Genomic DNA, 16,003 nt, shown 5'->3' on the forward strand with positions numbered 1-16,003 from the left:
GCGGAACGTGGTAAGCCTGTGCCATAGGAGCATAGCATAGACAGGAAAGGGAGCCTGGATCGTAAACCGGGCAAGGGAGGCCAGGTCATTTGACGGAAATGGAAGGCTTTTCTTTCCAAATGGGAATAAAATGCTCTCTTATTTCATGCATAAACTGGAGATCCTTCCTTGAAACAAATGCATCCACAAATATCTTAAAATACATGTTCCTAACTAGAAACGCAAGTGTCACTCGAGGTAGAATTAAGAAAATCAACAGGTCAGTCAGCAAATGGCTAAGAAAACAAAATGTGCCTATAGCCTTATGTCTCTGTATTTTTAGCATTCGCTTCAGATAGCAAAGGCTCGAGCTCTCCTTTTCGGTATAGTTTCACAGTATCTGCATCACAACGGCGAGCACAAGCGACATCGATAATCAATATAAGTGAAGCAAGCAATGTATGTTATCATTATATGAAAGCTTTGGTAAAAAAAAAAAAAAAAGTACCTGTACAACCGCCTATGTGCTTGCCCCCTGGCCACAGAGAGGTATGTGAGTTTAAACAATACTCGGTATGCGTCCAAGAATAAGTGATACAAACTAAACTAGATCGAAAAATCTTTAGATGACGAGACTCCATGAAATAGAACGGTAGTCATTATTCGAAACAACACAAAGGGGCAGTATTTTTTAACATGGGGGGGGGGGGGGGGGGGGGGGGGGGGATTTCTTCTACGTGGATAGTACGTGCATTTGTTATATGTTCTAATGAAATTTCCTTTCATAGGCTAAAAAACGAGTCAGTCATTATTCAAACCTTTGTTGATTGATCGACTAATACAGGATAACCTATTTAAAACAAAGAGACTTGGTGTTCGCTAAGAGGTGCTCCGAGGCATTTTCAACTCATCCATGGAACTTTTCTAGAGGCAAAAGCTAGAGTTTTGTGGTTTAAATCAGTGGTGGGTCAAAAAACCTCCACCGTCTCCTAAAACAAAAAAGACATGGAGGGAAGGAAGAAACTTAGCACATAGTAGTGAGCGGTTTCTACGACTAACGTAAGCTCGAGCAGTGAGTAGTTAGTTCATTGAGGTTCTTCACAAATATATATCGGGGATGATGCGAAGCTGAGGCGCTTCCCCTATTAGTAAGCATGCTTGTGGATTGTACGAGCAATCCATTCATAAACACGAAAAAATAAGGTTGGAAAAAGGATCTTCCTATCCCATTTTCAAACTTCATATATAAAATCACTTGCTTCCAGTCCAAGAACAAAGTATGTATATACAAACTAAGAAGCATGGATATGGACATAGACACAATACTCAAACTAAAGTGTCTTTGTCTCTTAACAAGCAGCATTCATTCGTGCAATTGTCAGAGCGACAACCACCTACTACGCGTAAATGTTGCCACCTTCCTTGGACCCATCCTTTTGAGTGTGCCACCCCATACATGATCAGATCTAGACTCAGGTAAGACACCTAGAGCCAAGTCACGTGTCCCCCGATTGAGGGTCTAACACGTCGTGCTCTACTTATTTAATGAGACCGAAAATCCTAAACTAAACCCCTATATATGCTTCGGTTCTCAGCATATAGACAACCATTTTTATTTCTAGATGGTTATATCGAACCAAGGGGTACGTTCGGGATCATAAGTAAAGGTATTCAATGAAGACTAGACACAAAATCACTATTAGAAGCAATGTTTTTGTATGTATCAAATGTTAATCGATGAAAATGTGAAAGCACCAAGTTTCATAACTAAAACAGAGAACCACGTAAACATAAAATGATAATATTTTCAACATACATAAGATTGATAATTGTGATTAAACAATACTAACCGATGAAAACATTTGGTACCGTATGTTGTCCCGTAAGCCTCTCAAGTACCTTTTGCAGTTGTGGCCCTTGGGGACCTGAAGGGAAAAAACTTGTCAGCTTACAAGATGCATAAACGGATTCAAGAAGACATTAAATGCAATGAAAAACTCACGATGGTTTAAATCAAAGCAAATAGCTAAAGGATATCAATTTGATTCATACAAGTTAACACATGAACTATTAACATCATCAATTCAGAAGAAAGTAACATACAAGGGTCATATTCCGCTTAAATTGAGTATCTCTAGGTATGAGATCATATTAATGTTAGGAACCACGAATTTTTCCAATGGTATGATATTGTCCACTTTGAACAAAAGCTCTCATGGATTTGCTTTTGGTTTCCCCAAAAGGCCTCGTACCAATGAAGTTAATATTTCTTACTTATAAACTCATGATCTTCCCCTTAATTAGTCAATGTGGGACTTCTTTCCCAACAATCCTCCCCTCAAACAATAGCCCTCAAACAATCTCCTCTTAATCGAGGCTCGACTCGTTCTTTGGAGCCCTCGAACAAAGTACACCATTTATTCAATACTTGAGTCACTTTTGACTACACCTTTGAGGCTCACAACTTCTTTGTTCGAAACTTGAGGATTCTATTGACATGTCTAAGTTAAGGACATGCTATGATACCATGTTAGGAACCACGAATCTCGTACCAATGAAGATAGTATTCCTTACTAACCCATGATCTTCCATTTGGTTAGCCAATGTGGGACTCCTCTCCCAACCATCCTCAACAATTAACTTACAACTTAATCCAAAAAATTTAAGTATGACAGGAATGGCAGTTATCGTTATAGAGGGAAAAAGAAAAAGTGATTTCAGTACTCAGATCCCCTCGAGCAAATCTACCAGCAAGTGTAATAAGAATAGAAGAAAAAGTACCTAATTCATCCAATTCAATGACCAATGGCTGCGCTCCAAGCCTCTTGAACAACGTCTTAACCTCAGAAGAATACCTTCAAAAAAGAGATTACCAACGAACGATCCGGCTTCAAAATATATCCAGTAAACTCAAGAAACCCAAATCTGGAAAAGGAAAGAGAACACGAAGGAAATCGAAAAAAAGCATTACAAATATAAAGATGAGATGGATGAGATTTGAACTCACGAACACCATGTCTTGGAGTAAACAACAACAGGATTCTGAGTAATTGTAGTTTTGACACTCTCCTCGAGTCTAGAACCAAAGGAAGAAGAAGAAGAAGAGGAGGAGGAGACAGCTCTAATCGACATAGGTCTGATCCTCGTGGATCCATTGTTGAGGGCATTGTGTTTGGAGATTGAAATGGATTTGGATGCGCAGGCGTTGTAAAAAGGAAGGGATAAAACAGAAGCTTTGAAGAAGAAGGAAAGAGTGCGATGAGAAGTTAGAGGAGGAGAGGTGAAATTGGAAGGAACTGCCATTGATTTCAAGTTGAAGGTCTCCTTCTTCCTCCTGTGAATTTGCTGTGACCTATCACAAACTCACTCCCGCTTTACTTTTGCCGAAGATCATAAATAAAACTTTATTAAAATAATAATAATAATAATAATAATAAAATAATAAATAAAAACGGGCTGTTTTTCCAACCACATTTTACTATTTTTAGCCGATATCACTTATTTTAGGAATTAAGAAAAATAGCTCTTTAATTTTTTATTAACTAATGACTATAATATCTATTCTAAATTATATAAATAATACTATTAAATATAACAAATATGTATATATATATATATATATATATATATATATATATATATATGAATGATATGGGTTGGCTTATAATTATCTCGATCTTCGAAAGATATCCATATTTAATCTAGTATAAACCAATTAGGTTCGATCGAGCATATCACACTTTCACCTGATTCAAATAGTGATGTAGATAATTATCTTTAAATTGACACGTCATCTAAGTTCATGTAAAGCACTTTGTTAAGTCAATATACATAAAATAAATAAACAATTTTTCACCAGAATATAATTTAGTATTAAAATAATAATTATTGATAAAGTAGAATCTTATACTCATCCCCGATGAATACAAAATTAATTATGCAATGATAGAAAAAATAAGGAAATGAATAAAAATAAAGAAATAGAATCCATATATAAATATATATTATTTATTTTGGTTATATCCTTAAATTATTATAACTATTTTGGAAATATAACATATATTTTAGAATATTAAAACAATTTATTTTATTTTATTTTTTGTCATTATAAGTGACCTCTAACCTTTAAAAATTACAAATTTAATTTCTAAATTTTGATTATGGTAATAATCATAAACTATTAAACACAAATTAGGATTTCATAAAATATAATAAAATATGAAATTGAAATTTGTATGTAAAAATTAATTAATTTTTAAAAATAAAAAATGGTTAAGAATTTGCCATTAAACATTAAATGTATCCAATACAATAATAGAAAATAAAAATTCAAAATTCTCTGTTCTTTGGATTAATGGGCCGAGCCCAAATATAAGAAATAATAGCCATCAAAGGTTTCGTGGTGTAGTTGGTTATCACGTCAGTCTAACACACTGAAGGTCTCCGGTTCGAATCCGGGCGAAGCCAAATGATTTGTTTTTTTTATTTTTATTTATTTTTAAAATATTGGAGAGTTTTTGAAATGATAATAATTAATTCTAATTATAATAAATAATTAAATAATAATTATTATTAATAAATTGAAATGAAAGTGTGATAATTGGGGATTCCATGTGCCAGGCAACGCTAACAAATGCTCTAATAATCATCTATTATTTCACTAATGGTCAAACCTATTAGATTATTTATTTCTATCTTCAACTTGTCTTTCTTTTATTACTTTTCAAGTAACATAAACCCTAAAATTTATTTTATTCGGTTATATAAACAGTCGTATATACACTAAATCTGACTTATCTTTCTATAATTCAAGCCCACAAATTTTATACAAGCATTGGTGTCGAATAGTGAAACTGGCGGTTGAATGTAAGATGACTCATTGCTACAACTTGATAAACTGAGTACTAGAATTACAGCTTTGAATACTCGAAAACGCCTCATTATAATTAGTTAAGACATAGTTTAGGGATGATAAAGTGATCAGATAAAAGATTCATGGGATTTGTCTAAATTGAGCAAGAATAGAAATGATTAAGGAAATGGTGATTTGATTCGGGTTGTGATATCAAAAGAATGGTTGATGAACAGAAGTGTTAATTAGGAGTAAATTGGATGAACAAATGAAGGAACAGGAGAAAAAGAAAAAGCCTCATCTTCCATCTTTTACAAAATGCCCATAACAAATTTGTCTAAAATTGGGCTTCTGGAGAGGGCTCTGTTTCTGTCTTCTTTTTTTCTTTTTACAGTATTATTTGTATTCTTCTTCTTTACACCTTCGCCAAAATCATCAATGGCGGTCATTTTTTCAGAACTGGGAAATGCATCGTCTATGGCATGCCGTGCTTCTCTTCTTCTGTTGCTTTGTCTCCGCCTTCCAGACACTGCCGATGTCTTCAGCTATTTTCATGGCGTCCGACGAAGCCCCCGATAGCCCTCTTCTCGAGAACCCGACTGCGTATAGCCCTGCATTTCCCTTCCATGCATGTGGCGATGCTGCTTTTGGGAATCCGTTTTTCGAGAAGAATTCGCCTTCCTGATCATTTCAAGACCAAATGTCTGGTTAGCCATGTTTGTGATTTTTTTTTTTTTTTTATGCCTACGATGTGTTCGACGAAATTACTCTGAGAAAAAAATTTAAGTTTAAACTGAATGTTTGCCTCACCTGAAGCCAAGAGGGGACATTGCTGCGGTACCCAGTAGCCAAAACTACTGAATCTACATCGAGCTTTTCGCCATTGACGAGCTCTACTTGGTTGCGAGTGAACCGTTTGATTCCAGGAACTACTTTGATGTCACCGGATTTGATTTTCTCCAGTGCTCCAATGTCAAGAACAGGGGTCTTCCCCACCACGTTTTTGAGCTGCAATGGCCCAATTGATGGCCGTTTGAGGCCGTAATTTTCGATGTTTCCGAGCATCAGCCATGCCAGGATCAACAAGAGCTTGTCAACCAGCCAGAGGGGTAGCCATTTCATCATCAAAACAGCTAGTTCAAATGTTGATTTTCCAAGAACCTCTCTTGGTAAGACATGGACCTGTTGAAAACAGAGGAAGCAAACACCATTAGAACCAAAATTCCAAGATTCAAAATGTTAGAACAGTGATGTTTTTAGTTTGTTCTAATGCTTACCGAGCTTCGCACCACCATTGAAGGTGAGGCATTGTGGTTGCACAAGTCTAGAGAAACTTCCATGCCTGAGTTGCCACAGCCAACTACCACCACTTTCTTTCCGGTGAACTTCTCTCCAGACTTGTATTCACAAGCGTGCGAGACATCACCGCTAAACTCGCTTAATCCTTCGATGTCGGGCATTACACGTTCAGCATTCTCGCCGGTGGCCACGACGAGCCATCGGCAAATGTACTCGACCTCATTGCGCGTCGACCCAGCAGTCGAAACAGTTTTGACGCGCCACAGGCCACTGGTTTCATCATACCTTGCTGATTGAACACACTCATTGAATTGTGGGTTGATCTCAAAATGCTTGGCGTATGATTCAAGGTACTCAATGAACTGTCTCTTGGTTGGGTATTCAGGGAAGTCTTCAGGGAAAGGGAGTTTAGGGAGCTGGCAGAATTGCTTTGGAAGGTGAAGCTTAAGCCTATCATAGGTGCGCTTTTGCCACAGAGAAGCTATGCATTCAGCTCGTTCAAGGACTACAAAAGGCACCCCTTGTTCTCTAAGACAAGCAGCTGTGGCCAGTCCAGACGGTCCAGCTCCAACGATCACCGGACCGTTAACCCAGATGCATCGACGAGAGAAGAAGTCATCGTGATCAGCAAGACGAAACAAGTTCTCCATCACTACTGAGGTATGTCAAACAAGCTTTGTTTTGTTTTGTTTGATTGAAAACTGTGGTTGTGGTTGTGTTCTTGTGGATGGATGCCAAGAAACAGGCAATAGGTAGAGTTTTGGTAATGGGTTTGTTTGTAAGAGAAGATTGTGAGTAAAGTTTGAAGGGTTTGGGAAACAGAGAGGAGAAATTTGATTGTTGAGAGGATGAGAATGAAGGGAGGAGGGGAGGGGCTTAAATAAGCAGAATTGGATGCCTCCAAAGGAAGAAAGAGAAAGAGAGATGCATGTGATGGAAGTGGGAGTCAATGAGGTTTGGAGGGTCATTCTCAAATCATAAGCTTCTGCCTACCCCTTCATTATTTTATTTCCTTATTCCCTCTTCCCTTTCTCAATATTATATTTAGTTCTCACTAATACATTACTTCTTACACTTCATTAAGATCGATCGAGATCCAACGTTAGTCGGAGAGGAGAACGAAACATTCTTTTATAAGTGTGTGGAAACCTCCTCCTAACAGACACGTTTTAAAAGAACTTTGAAGTGAAGCCCGAAAGGGAAAGTAAAATAGGACCATATATGTTAGTGGTGGGCTTGGACCGTTACAAATGGTATCAGATCTTGACACTGGACGATGTTTCAGTGAAGAGGGTGGACACGAGGCAGTGTACCACTTAGGATGCTGGGCCTCGAAGGGAGGTGGATCGAAGGGTTCCACATAGATTCAAGAAGGGAACGACGAGGATGCTGGGCCTGGAGAGAGGTGGATTGTGAGATCTCACCTCGCTTGGGGAGGAGAACGAGACATTCTTTATAAGGGTGGGAAAACATCTCTATGTTTTGAAAACATTGAGGGAAAGCTTAGAGAACTATATCTACTAACCGTGGGCTTAAGGCTGTTATAGCTTTATAGATAAGACTTTAATTACCATTTTATAACTTGAGTCGGGTCTATAGTGACGGTAAATGGATTAGATCGGAGTGTGAAAGAGAGAATAAGGGAACAATGAAAGGGAGAGATGGAGTTTTCAAAGGGAGTTGAATCAGGTAAGCCTCCAGCAGAGAGATTTAATATCAATGATGGAGAGAAAAATGTGGGGAGGGGGGTAGAGAATGCTGACTAGGACATGTAGAATGGATCCCACGTGGAGGGAGGAAGAGGAGGGCATGGGATGAGGGGGCCACACGTCAGCATCTCTGGACCCCAGAAAAACAAAGCTGCAAAGGGAATTTAGAATTTTGCTGAGTCGAAAGGCTGTTTTGTTTTATGACTCACACCACCCATCTTGCCAACTGGTACACTTCATTATCTATGCTGATAAAACAACATTAACTCTCTCTCTCTCTCTCTCTATATATATATATTTTAATATCATATTGATTTTTCTTCCCGGCCCCACCTTCGAAGAAAGTGATGAACGACAAAGTTTGTAACAACTCAAGTCTACCGCTAGCAGATATTGTTTTCTTTGAGCTTTCTATCAAGGTTTTAAAACACGTCAACTCGGGAGAGGTTTCCACAAGATTAGAAGAAATGTTTCGTTCTCTTCTCCAATCAATGTAAGATCTCCCAAACTTCTCGTAAGTTCAAACATTTTGACTTTTGGAATAGTAATCGGTGTAGCTAAGCTATACATAGTTTGAAGTTCATATATTTCTACTGTGAAATACTAAATCGATATATCTCTTGAAATAGGAGGACAAACGTCATTACATTGGAGAATTAAAAGTTCAAGTACAATTTTTCTCTTCTTTTCACGACTGCTGGCTACATATAAACCTTAAAAAGTGCAAAGACATCATATTCAGAAGGCATGTTTAGATAAAAACGATATAGATTTAGACGGTGAAAGATATGATACGAAAGTGTAAAGAAAAAGAGGTTACGTGGCCATCGGGACTAATAATATACACACGAAAATTACAATCTAAACTCCTTTTCATGAAAAGTGAGATTTGGAGCCTATGGGGGTTTGGCATTTTCTTTTCTCTTTTGGAAACCTATATCCCATCATCATTTCCAACCTCAAACCCGAACTTTAAAAGCCTAATAAATCATTAGATATTTAGTCAAAATTAAGTAGGGACGTTCTTTCACTTCGACGAGATCATTTTGTGGGTATTAATAGTTCTTGAAATCGACATATTTCGATTAAATATATATTAAATTTTCTTTTAGTTTTTGAACTTTTAAAATATCTGCCTGAAGTCTATGAACCTAGAAAAAGGCGTCGTGGACGTGGACGTGGACGTGTATTGGAGGAGTTAACCTAGAATAGTTAAACTCAAAGATTAAAATAGATATTTAGAAAGGTCGGGAGGACGGGATTATAAAAATGGAGGGTTTTGGGGGGCTATTCTTGATATCCGCAGCCACCCAACCAGCCTTGCAATGCTCCCACACCCAGCTAGGAATTTCCACTTTTGGCATGGGAATATGCACTTTTTTTTTCTAATACCCCATTTTCTTTTAAACCCTAAAAATAAATAAATAAATAATTTATATTTATTTTTTAAAATACCCTGAAAAGTTGTTTATTTATTTATTATTTCTTTTTGGGAAAAATTGAGTGTGATATTAATTAATAGTGAGTTTTTTCAGTCACGCGTGGAGCTAAAAGGTTGAAGAAACCAAAAAAATCATTGGTTTTTGTATGCAACCTTATTCCAATATTTTCCACTTTTTTTTTTTTAATTATTTTTTAATATTTATATTATTTTCTAAATAATTATAAATAAAATCTTATCTCGACCCAAATTAGATACTGCCAACCAAAATTTGCTCATTTTTATAGCATTAATAAAAATTAATTGTTGTATAAGATATTTTAAATTGATAATGCAAGTATGACTGACAAAGATGGAAAGAAATTGATAGTTACTATCTATATCAATAACGTGCACTTTCTGCTCATAAAAATATAAATAAATATATAATTGCTAATATTTATATTTAAATTGTAAATTAAATATTAAATATTGTTTTAATTACCTACATATCTTGCTTGGAATATATGACAGGTGGATTTTTCAAAATAATTACGAAATGCATAATTATTTGGACCAAAATACCCTTTTCATACCAAATTAATTAGTGGGATAATTAAGTTTAATGGTACTAAAGCTTGATTAATAATCATGTTCTAATAGTTTGCCTAATCACTTCATTTTAATACTGTTTTGGTTTAAGATTAATTAGTGAAAGCCCTTTTGGTAAAGCTAATTATTAATTAGAATCAATTTATTAAATGAACAAAAATTATGAAGTTAGGTTCATTTCATGATTATAAAAGGACCCATTAGATTTTCAAAAAAGTTTCTATTTTAACGTATTAGTTTCTCGTTCGATCTCTCTCGAACTCAGCTGTGTGAATAATAATTTCTAAGATAAAACGCTCGATACATTCTTAACAGTAATATCTTATGTCCAAGACTCGACCAAAATTTGGAATCTAGATTCAACACTGATGGTCTCGACATTCTCCTGCACCCTTGTGAGATGACCTCGTGACCTACTCGTCATTTTAACATGTTTTATTCTTATTCACATAATTCCTTAAAATTTCTCCAAGCTAAGCACGTTTAACTATCAATAAGTCTTAACCAAAAACACCCTTTAATTTTCTCGTGAAGTCATAGGTATAAAGGGCATTTTGGACTTTTCCTATGTCAAATGCTATGTTCCAAAACAACCCTTATTTATTTATTTATTATTATTATTAGAGAAAATATATGCTTCCATTATATGTCACAAACATATACAATTCCACAAACATTGCAACAATAAACAAAATTAATAATTACTCCAATTTCAAATTTTGAATTAATTAATTAAATTAAATACAAGAATATATATATATATATATATATAATTAAGATAATTACAAAGAAAAAAAATAAAAGAAATCTTGAAGAATCTATAAGGGCATAAATTAATTAATTTTTATTTTCTTTTCATGTGATTCATAGTGACTCACTTTTGTTAATTTTAAAATTTTAATTTTAATTTTTTTTTTTTGGGGTTTAAATGAAAATTAGTAAGGACTTAATTAATTAAAGGTGGGAATATTTTCTTTCATGTGTTTAGATATTTTGTGATCTATGATCTTTGTAACTATGATTGGTACCAAGATATGCAATTATATTCACTTTAAGAACATGGGACTTTGGTCAATATAAGACATTAAAAACTTTGGTCAAACATGTTTTTTTTCTTCCTTTTACTAACTTCTAATGTTTTAATATGTTTTAATATGTTTTAAAACCTCAATAATATTCAATTTAATATGTTTTAAAACATAAAAATGCTTTTTTTAGAAGAAACAAAAATTTAAGTGTTACACATATATGAACCTTATAATGTAATGTATAAAACCATATTATAAAAAAAAATATATTAAAAGAAAAATAGTAAAAATAAATTACCCCAATGTGTTCTAATCCTAACCATTATATTATATTTTAATTATTAACTTCAAGAGAACACGTGGTTATCTTTACGTTTGCCACGTATACTAAATTATTAATTAAAAAAATGCTATAATTTACTCGTACATCAAGAGGGCGTTTTAAAATATTTTTAAAAGTACATCAAAATAAATTTATATATTAATTAAAATTTTAAAAAAATATATTTTATTTGATAATTTAATTTAAATTTTTGATCTAGAAGTCAGACATTTAAATCTTTACAGACATGGATAATTAAACGTTAATTTAACTCGGGAGCTATTTTGAAGTTGGTTAGAATTATAGTTGAGGGATCTCGAGAATAGAAAATTAATTAAAATATAAATAAATAAATAAATAAATAAATAAATTATTATTATTTTTTTAGGTCAATGGTTCAATTCACTGCCACATTTGTTAACACAATAATAATACAGAAGTGGGTGGGAAAAACAATTTGGATGAAGTAGAGGGTAGCATTTATAAATAAAATAAATAAATAAATAGAATTAAAAAATGATTTTATTTGGAATAATAAAGAAAAATAAAATTAAAGAAGGGAATTAGTGAAAAAGATGGCATGTTAGAAGGGGAGGCATTGCATCTGCCACATTCCATTCCCTTCTGCCATTATTGATTTGATAATTTCAATAAATAAAATATAAAATATAAATAATATTAAATTAAAATCAAATTAAATTAAATTAAATTAAAATTAAATTAAGTTTTAATTAGTCTCTTCAATCTAGGTGCCGCCCCCTTCTTCCATCCTCACACACTTTAGTTCTTCAACATGCTTTGATTTCCCCAATGGATTATTATTTTTAAATCTAATAATTTATATTCAAATTTGGATTAATTACCAAAAACAATTCCTTTATTTATTATTATTATTATTATTTTTGCCTCTTTTAGTGTAATATTATGCCTAATATGTTATAAAATATTATATATTATATAGTTAAACTATGAGAGTTCAGTCTCAAAGTGGACAATATCATACTATTGTGGAGAGTCGTGTTCATCTAACATAGTATCAGAGCATCATTTTTAACATGGTATAATAAAAAATGACTAAGACTCCAAAAGAAAAACGAGTCGAGTCTCGATTAATAAAATTGAATTAAATTTTAGATGAAAATAAAATAATATACATTAATTAATTAGGTTAATTATAAATAAATGGAGGGGAAATAAAAAATAGCACATGGGATGCATTATAAATAGGTGGCAGGCAATATCTAAGGGCGGTAGTTAGCCGGATTTGAGTTTTAGTGTTTGCTTTAAAATGATCCTAACCGCCCAAATATTCAGTTTTTTTTTTTTTTTTTTTTTTAAATTTTAAAAAAATAAAAAATAAAATAAAAGGAAGGAATTAATTCATGTGATGAACTCAAAAATTACACTCAATAATGAAATAATATTATTTAGTCAACTCCATTAATAAATTAATTCAGTAAAATAGCTAGATTTTCTTCTCTCTTAAATTAATTAATTAATTAAATTAATTAATATTAGTTAATTCAGAAGCAATAACTAACCTAGCAACTATAATAACTGAATTAATACAAAGAGAGATGTGGGAGAAACACATGAGACCACATGGAAAGGCAGTTGATAATTTATTTATTAAGAGAGAATTAAATTGGAAATTAGTCAAATTTTAAAATTAAATATTTGAAAACAAAAATCTAATTTTGACTAAACATATAATTTTTATATCAATATAATTATTTTAAAGAGATGGGATCGTTAGCCTTAAATATTGATATGGTCGGTTTGATTTACTTAAGTTTCGAAAGCTTTAATTAAAATAACGTCCATACCATAGCTTTAAAAATATTGCGAACCAACCATATGGTAGACATAATTATAAATATATTTTTGGGGTATTTAATTAGTTTTTAGCAATGGAAAATTCAATTATTGAAACAATTTTAATATTTAAATAAATAAATAAAAAACAAGAACATTTGTCTTTTTGCACATTCAAGATATTTGAAACTATTTTTGGAGAGAGGACAAAAAATTCAAAAACATTTTTTTTAGATAAATTCAAAGAACTAAATTTATATTAAGAACAAACTTATTAATAATTGAATTTAAAAAATTGTTATTCTATTTTTATTTAAATATATCACATTTTTAATATTTTTTATGTTATCATTTTAACGCGTCTCACATTATTTTCATATTTAAGAGAATAATTTAAATTTAATTGAATTAATTAGAATTTTGGTATGAGATCTAATTTGAATAAATAAGTTTAAATGAATTAAGTTAAGATAATTTATTTTTTTTTTAATTTTAAATGAGATATTTTTAATTGACTTAATTTTTTAAAAAATTGCTAAATACTATTAGGTTATGGCTGCGCCTTATTATTTAATTTTAAATGAGCTTTGAAAATGTACTCTCTATATTCTCTCTTACACTACTTTCTGTAGTGATCAATACAAAACTTTTAGCCAATATTCTTCCTGCATTTTCTCTATCTTGTTCTTTGTGTTCATCTAGATGAGTGTGTGCGTTGTTGTGCGATCCTAAAAAATACCATTTAGAGTCAGTAAACAACGGGTACGTGAAGAAACTGATACAAAATCGGAATGAGAGCGATTATAAGGATAGGATAACTAAGAAGGTGCGCATTCATTTTCAGTGACTTAATCATAGGAACTTCATGGTTAAGCACGCTTTACTTTGAGTAGTTTTATATTGGATGCATGTGAGTGAGGACAAAACATGCTGGAACAACTTGTGTTGGTCTGTGGAGATAGTCTTCACTCTTAAGGAGCGAAAAGTAGGTAGTGTGACCGTGTTGTAGGAGAATGTTGGAGCTCACAAGTGTCGAATTTAGATAGTCTTCACTCTTAAGAACTGAAAGTAGGTAATGTAACCATGTTGCAGGAGAATATCGAGACCATCATGTATTGAATCGTTTTTCTTTTACTCTCCTATCACTCTCGAGACTCCAAAATTCGATTCAATCTCGACCACAAAACTTCATTCAAAGAATTTAATGTTGAAAATGGGAAAATTCCATCACATTTATGAATGTTTTGTGGGTTTGAATGGGACATTCATATGTCACCTTCATCAATGGATATGAGCAAGTCAATTTTAGGGTACAAATTGCAAGATTTGACTTTGTACCTATGTTTCATATTTCACATGAACAAAAGTAAAAAAAATTAATTTTTTACCATAATTTGGATAATAATTAATGACATTTATTTACTGTAATTATTTAGGACTTTGACCCACATTAGATATAATTATTTTAATTAGGTAGACAACTTGAATATAATTGAAAATGACTTTAATCATTTGCAAATTATTTGAAATTATGATATGGTTCATGATTTCATTTTAATGTGCATTTTTCCAACAACTATATAGTTAGAGGAAATAAATAATCATAGTCAAACAATATAAAATGTTTGCCAATTAGGGTTTATATAAGTTTTGGATAGGATCAATATTTTCAAATGGAATGCATCACTTCACCATATGAAGTGTGTACGATTCATGTGAATGATGTAGATTTTTGGCCAATGAAACGACGTGTGGAAGATCGGAGGGACCAACCCTAATAAAGTTCAAATAATCCCGAGTCATATTTAAACACGCGGTCCTTCAAATTCCTCTATTTATTAATTTCACTCAAGCTCATAAGAGAATTTGTTGAACAAAATATATGATCCGAATGAGTGACGAGAATATTAGAAGTGTACATGGGCTGGGTTGAAAAAATCTTTTGAACCAATCCGAAGTTCTGGGTTGGTTGGGTTGGTGTCCGATTACAACCCAACCCAACCCAACCCAACCTAACCCAAACCTTTATTTTTGAGTTGGGTTAGGTTAGGTTGTCCGGGTTGTTTTATTTTTTTTGTAAAAAAGAAAATATGATTGTCCATAATACATGTTATATTAATAACTAAAATCTCATAAACTTCAAATATCAGTTATAACACATCACTAACATTTGTTACAAATATTAAATATTTTTAATCTTTTTAACCGTAGGTAAGGTTGGGTGGTTCAGTGGGTCAGGTTGACTTGACAAAAAAAAGTCAACCCACGCATCGAACTTCATTTTTCAGCTTTTCAAAAATCCAACCCAAATCGAGAAAAACTATACTGTGTGAAAATATGAACAAATAAATTAAACATGACTAACCGATATTATGAAATTGAAATAAAACGTCTCGGTGCTAGATTCATTGGTCGATACGTCAAGGCTAAAATCGGTATTTTTAGAAGATAATATTATGAAAATTGATACTAATCATTTGAAGATGAAGATGTTGATGTTACATTTTTGTGGAGAAAAAAATGAAGAGAGAAGTTTGGGAAGGGACCAATGTTTCAAATGGATAGCATGAAAATACCATATGAAGGGTCTAAAATTCATGTGAGTGATGTGGATTTTTGGGGCCATTCTTGAGAAGAACATGGACCAAATCTCATAAATTCATACACAAAATTACCCCAAAAAAGAGGCAAATAGAATTTTGGGTGGTCCTATTGGGGTCCTAAATGGTCCCAAAGCATGTGTTTTTTCACTTCATTGGTGCGTTCGGCTCGGGATTTCGGTTGTTGTAGGAAATCCAAAAGTAAGAGTCAGTCCCATTCTGATGTATGCATCTATTCATTGTTTGTCGTAAAATAAACATCTAAGAATTATGTGGAATTCACGAAATAAAATAATATTGTGAGATCCCACATCAGTTGGAGAGGAAAACCAAGCATTCCTTAGAAAGGTGTGAAAAACTCTCCCTA

General features: G+C 32.9%; 2 protein-coding genes and 1 non-coding gene across 3 annotated transcripts; 1 reads left to right on the forward strand and 2 right to left on the reverse strand.

Annotated features, from left to right (window-relative positions):
* Positions 1–107: 107 nt before the first annotated feature.
* On the reverse strand, positions 108–3,378 carry LOC111807731 (Thioredoxin superfamily protein). The gene is made up of 5 exons (XM_023693589.2): positions 2,987–3,378; positions 2,761–2,834; positions 1,830–1,904; positions 488–514; positions 108–379 (listed from the first exon to the last, which is right to left on the reverse strand). Exons 1-5 carry the CDS (start codon positions 3,280–3,282, stop codon positions 303–305), a joined length of 549 nt encoding a protein of 182 aa, XP_023549357.2. The 5' UTR covers positions 3,283–3,378; the 3' UTR covers positions 108–302.
* A 994-nt stretch (positions 3,379–4,372) lies between these two features.
* TRNAV-AAC (transfer RNA valine (anticodon AAC)) lies at positions 4,373–4,446 on the forward strand. The gene has a single exon. It is a non-coding gene; the product is annotated as a tRNA-Val (tRNA).
* Positions 4,447–4,967: 521 nt separating this feature from the next.
* On the reverse strand, positions 4,968–8,290 carry LOC111807730 (putative indole-3-pyruvate monooxygenase YUCCA8). Its single transcript, XM_023693588.2, has 3 exons — positions 6,109–8,290; positions 5,642–6,013; positions 4,968–5,512 (listed from the first exon to the last, which is right to left on the reverse strand). The coding sequence occupies exons 1-3, from the start codon at positions 6,778–6,780 to the stop codon at positions 5,285–5,287; spliced, it is 1,272 nt and encodes a 423-aa protein (XP_023549356.2). The 5' UTR covers positions 6,781–8,290; the 3' UTR covers positions 4,968–5,284.
* Between the last annotated feature and the right edge of the window lie 7,713 nt (positions 8,291–16,003).

The sequence above is a fragment of the Cucurbita pepo genome, chromosome 12 (assembly GCF_057944985.1).
Source record: "Cucurbita pepo subsp. pepo isolate OVF chromosome 12, ASM5794498v1, whole genome shotgun sequence".
NCBI lineage: Eukaryota > Viridiplantae > Streptophyta > Magnoliopsida > Cucurbitales > Cucurbitaceae > Cucurbita > Cucurbita pepo.

What these genes read in the sequence shown, in the direction of transcription:
- LOC111807730 (XM_023693588.2), bottom strand. Translation starts at nt 6,780, where the DNA reads ATGGAGAACTTGTTTCGTCTTGCTGATCACGATGACTTCTTCTCTCGT. An exon ending in CAATGGTGGTGCGAAGCTCG is followed by an intron (nt 6,014 to 6,108) that starts GTAAGCATTAGA and finishes TGTTTTCAACAG; the next exon opens with GTCCATGTCTTACCAAGAGA. An exon ending in ATGTCCCCTCTTGGCTTCAG is followed by an intron (nt 5,513 to 5,641) that starts GTGAGGCAAACA and finishes TGAAATGATCAG; the next exon opens with GAAGGCGAATTCTTCTCGAA.
- LOC111807731 (XM_023693589.2), bottom strand. Translation starts at nt 3,282, where the DNA reads ATGGCAGTTCCTTCCAATTTCACCTCTCCTCCTCTAACTTCTCATCGC. An exon ending in CATTGAATTGGATGAATTAG is followed by an intron (nt 1,905 to 2,760) that starts GTACTTTTTCTT and finishes TTTTCCCTTCAG; the next exon opens with GTCCCCAAGGGCCACAACTG. An exon ending in GGTACCAAATGTTTTCATCG is followed by an intron (nt 515 to 1,829) that starts GTTAGTATTGTT and finishes CTCTGTGGCCAG; the next exon opens with GGGGCAAGCACATAGGCGGT.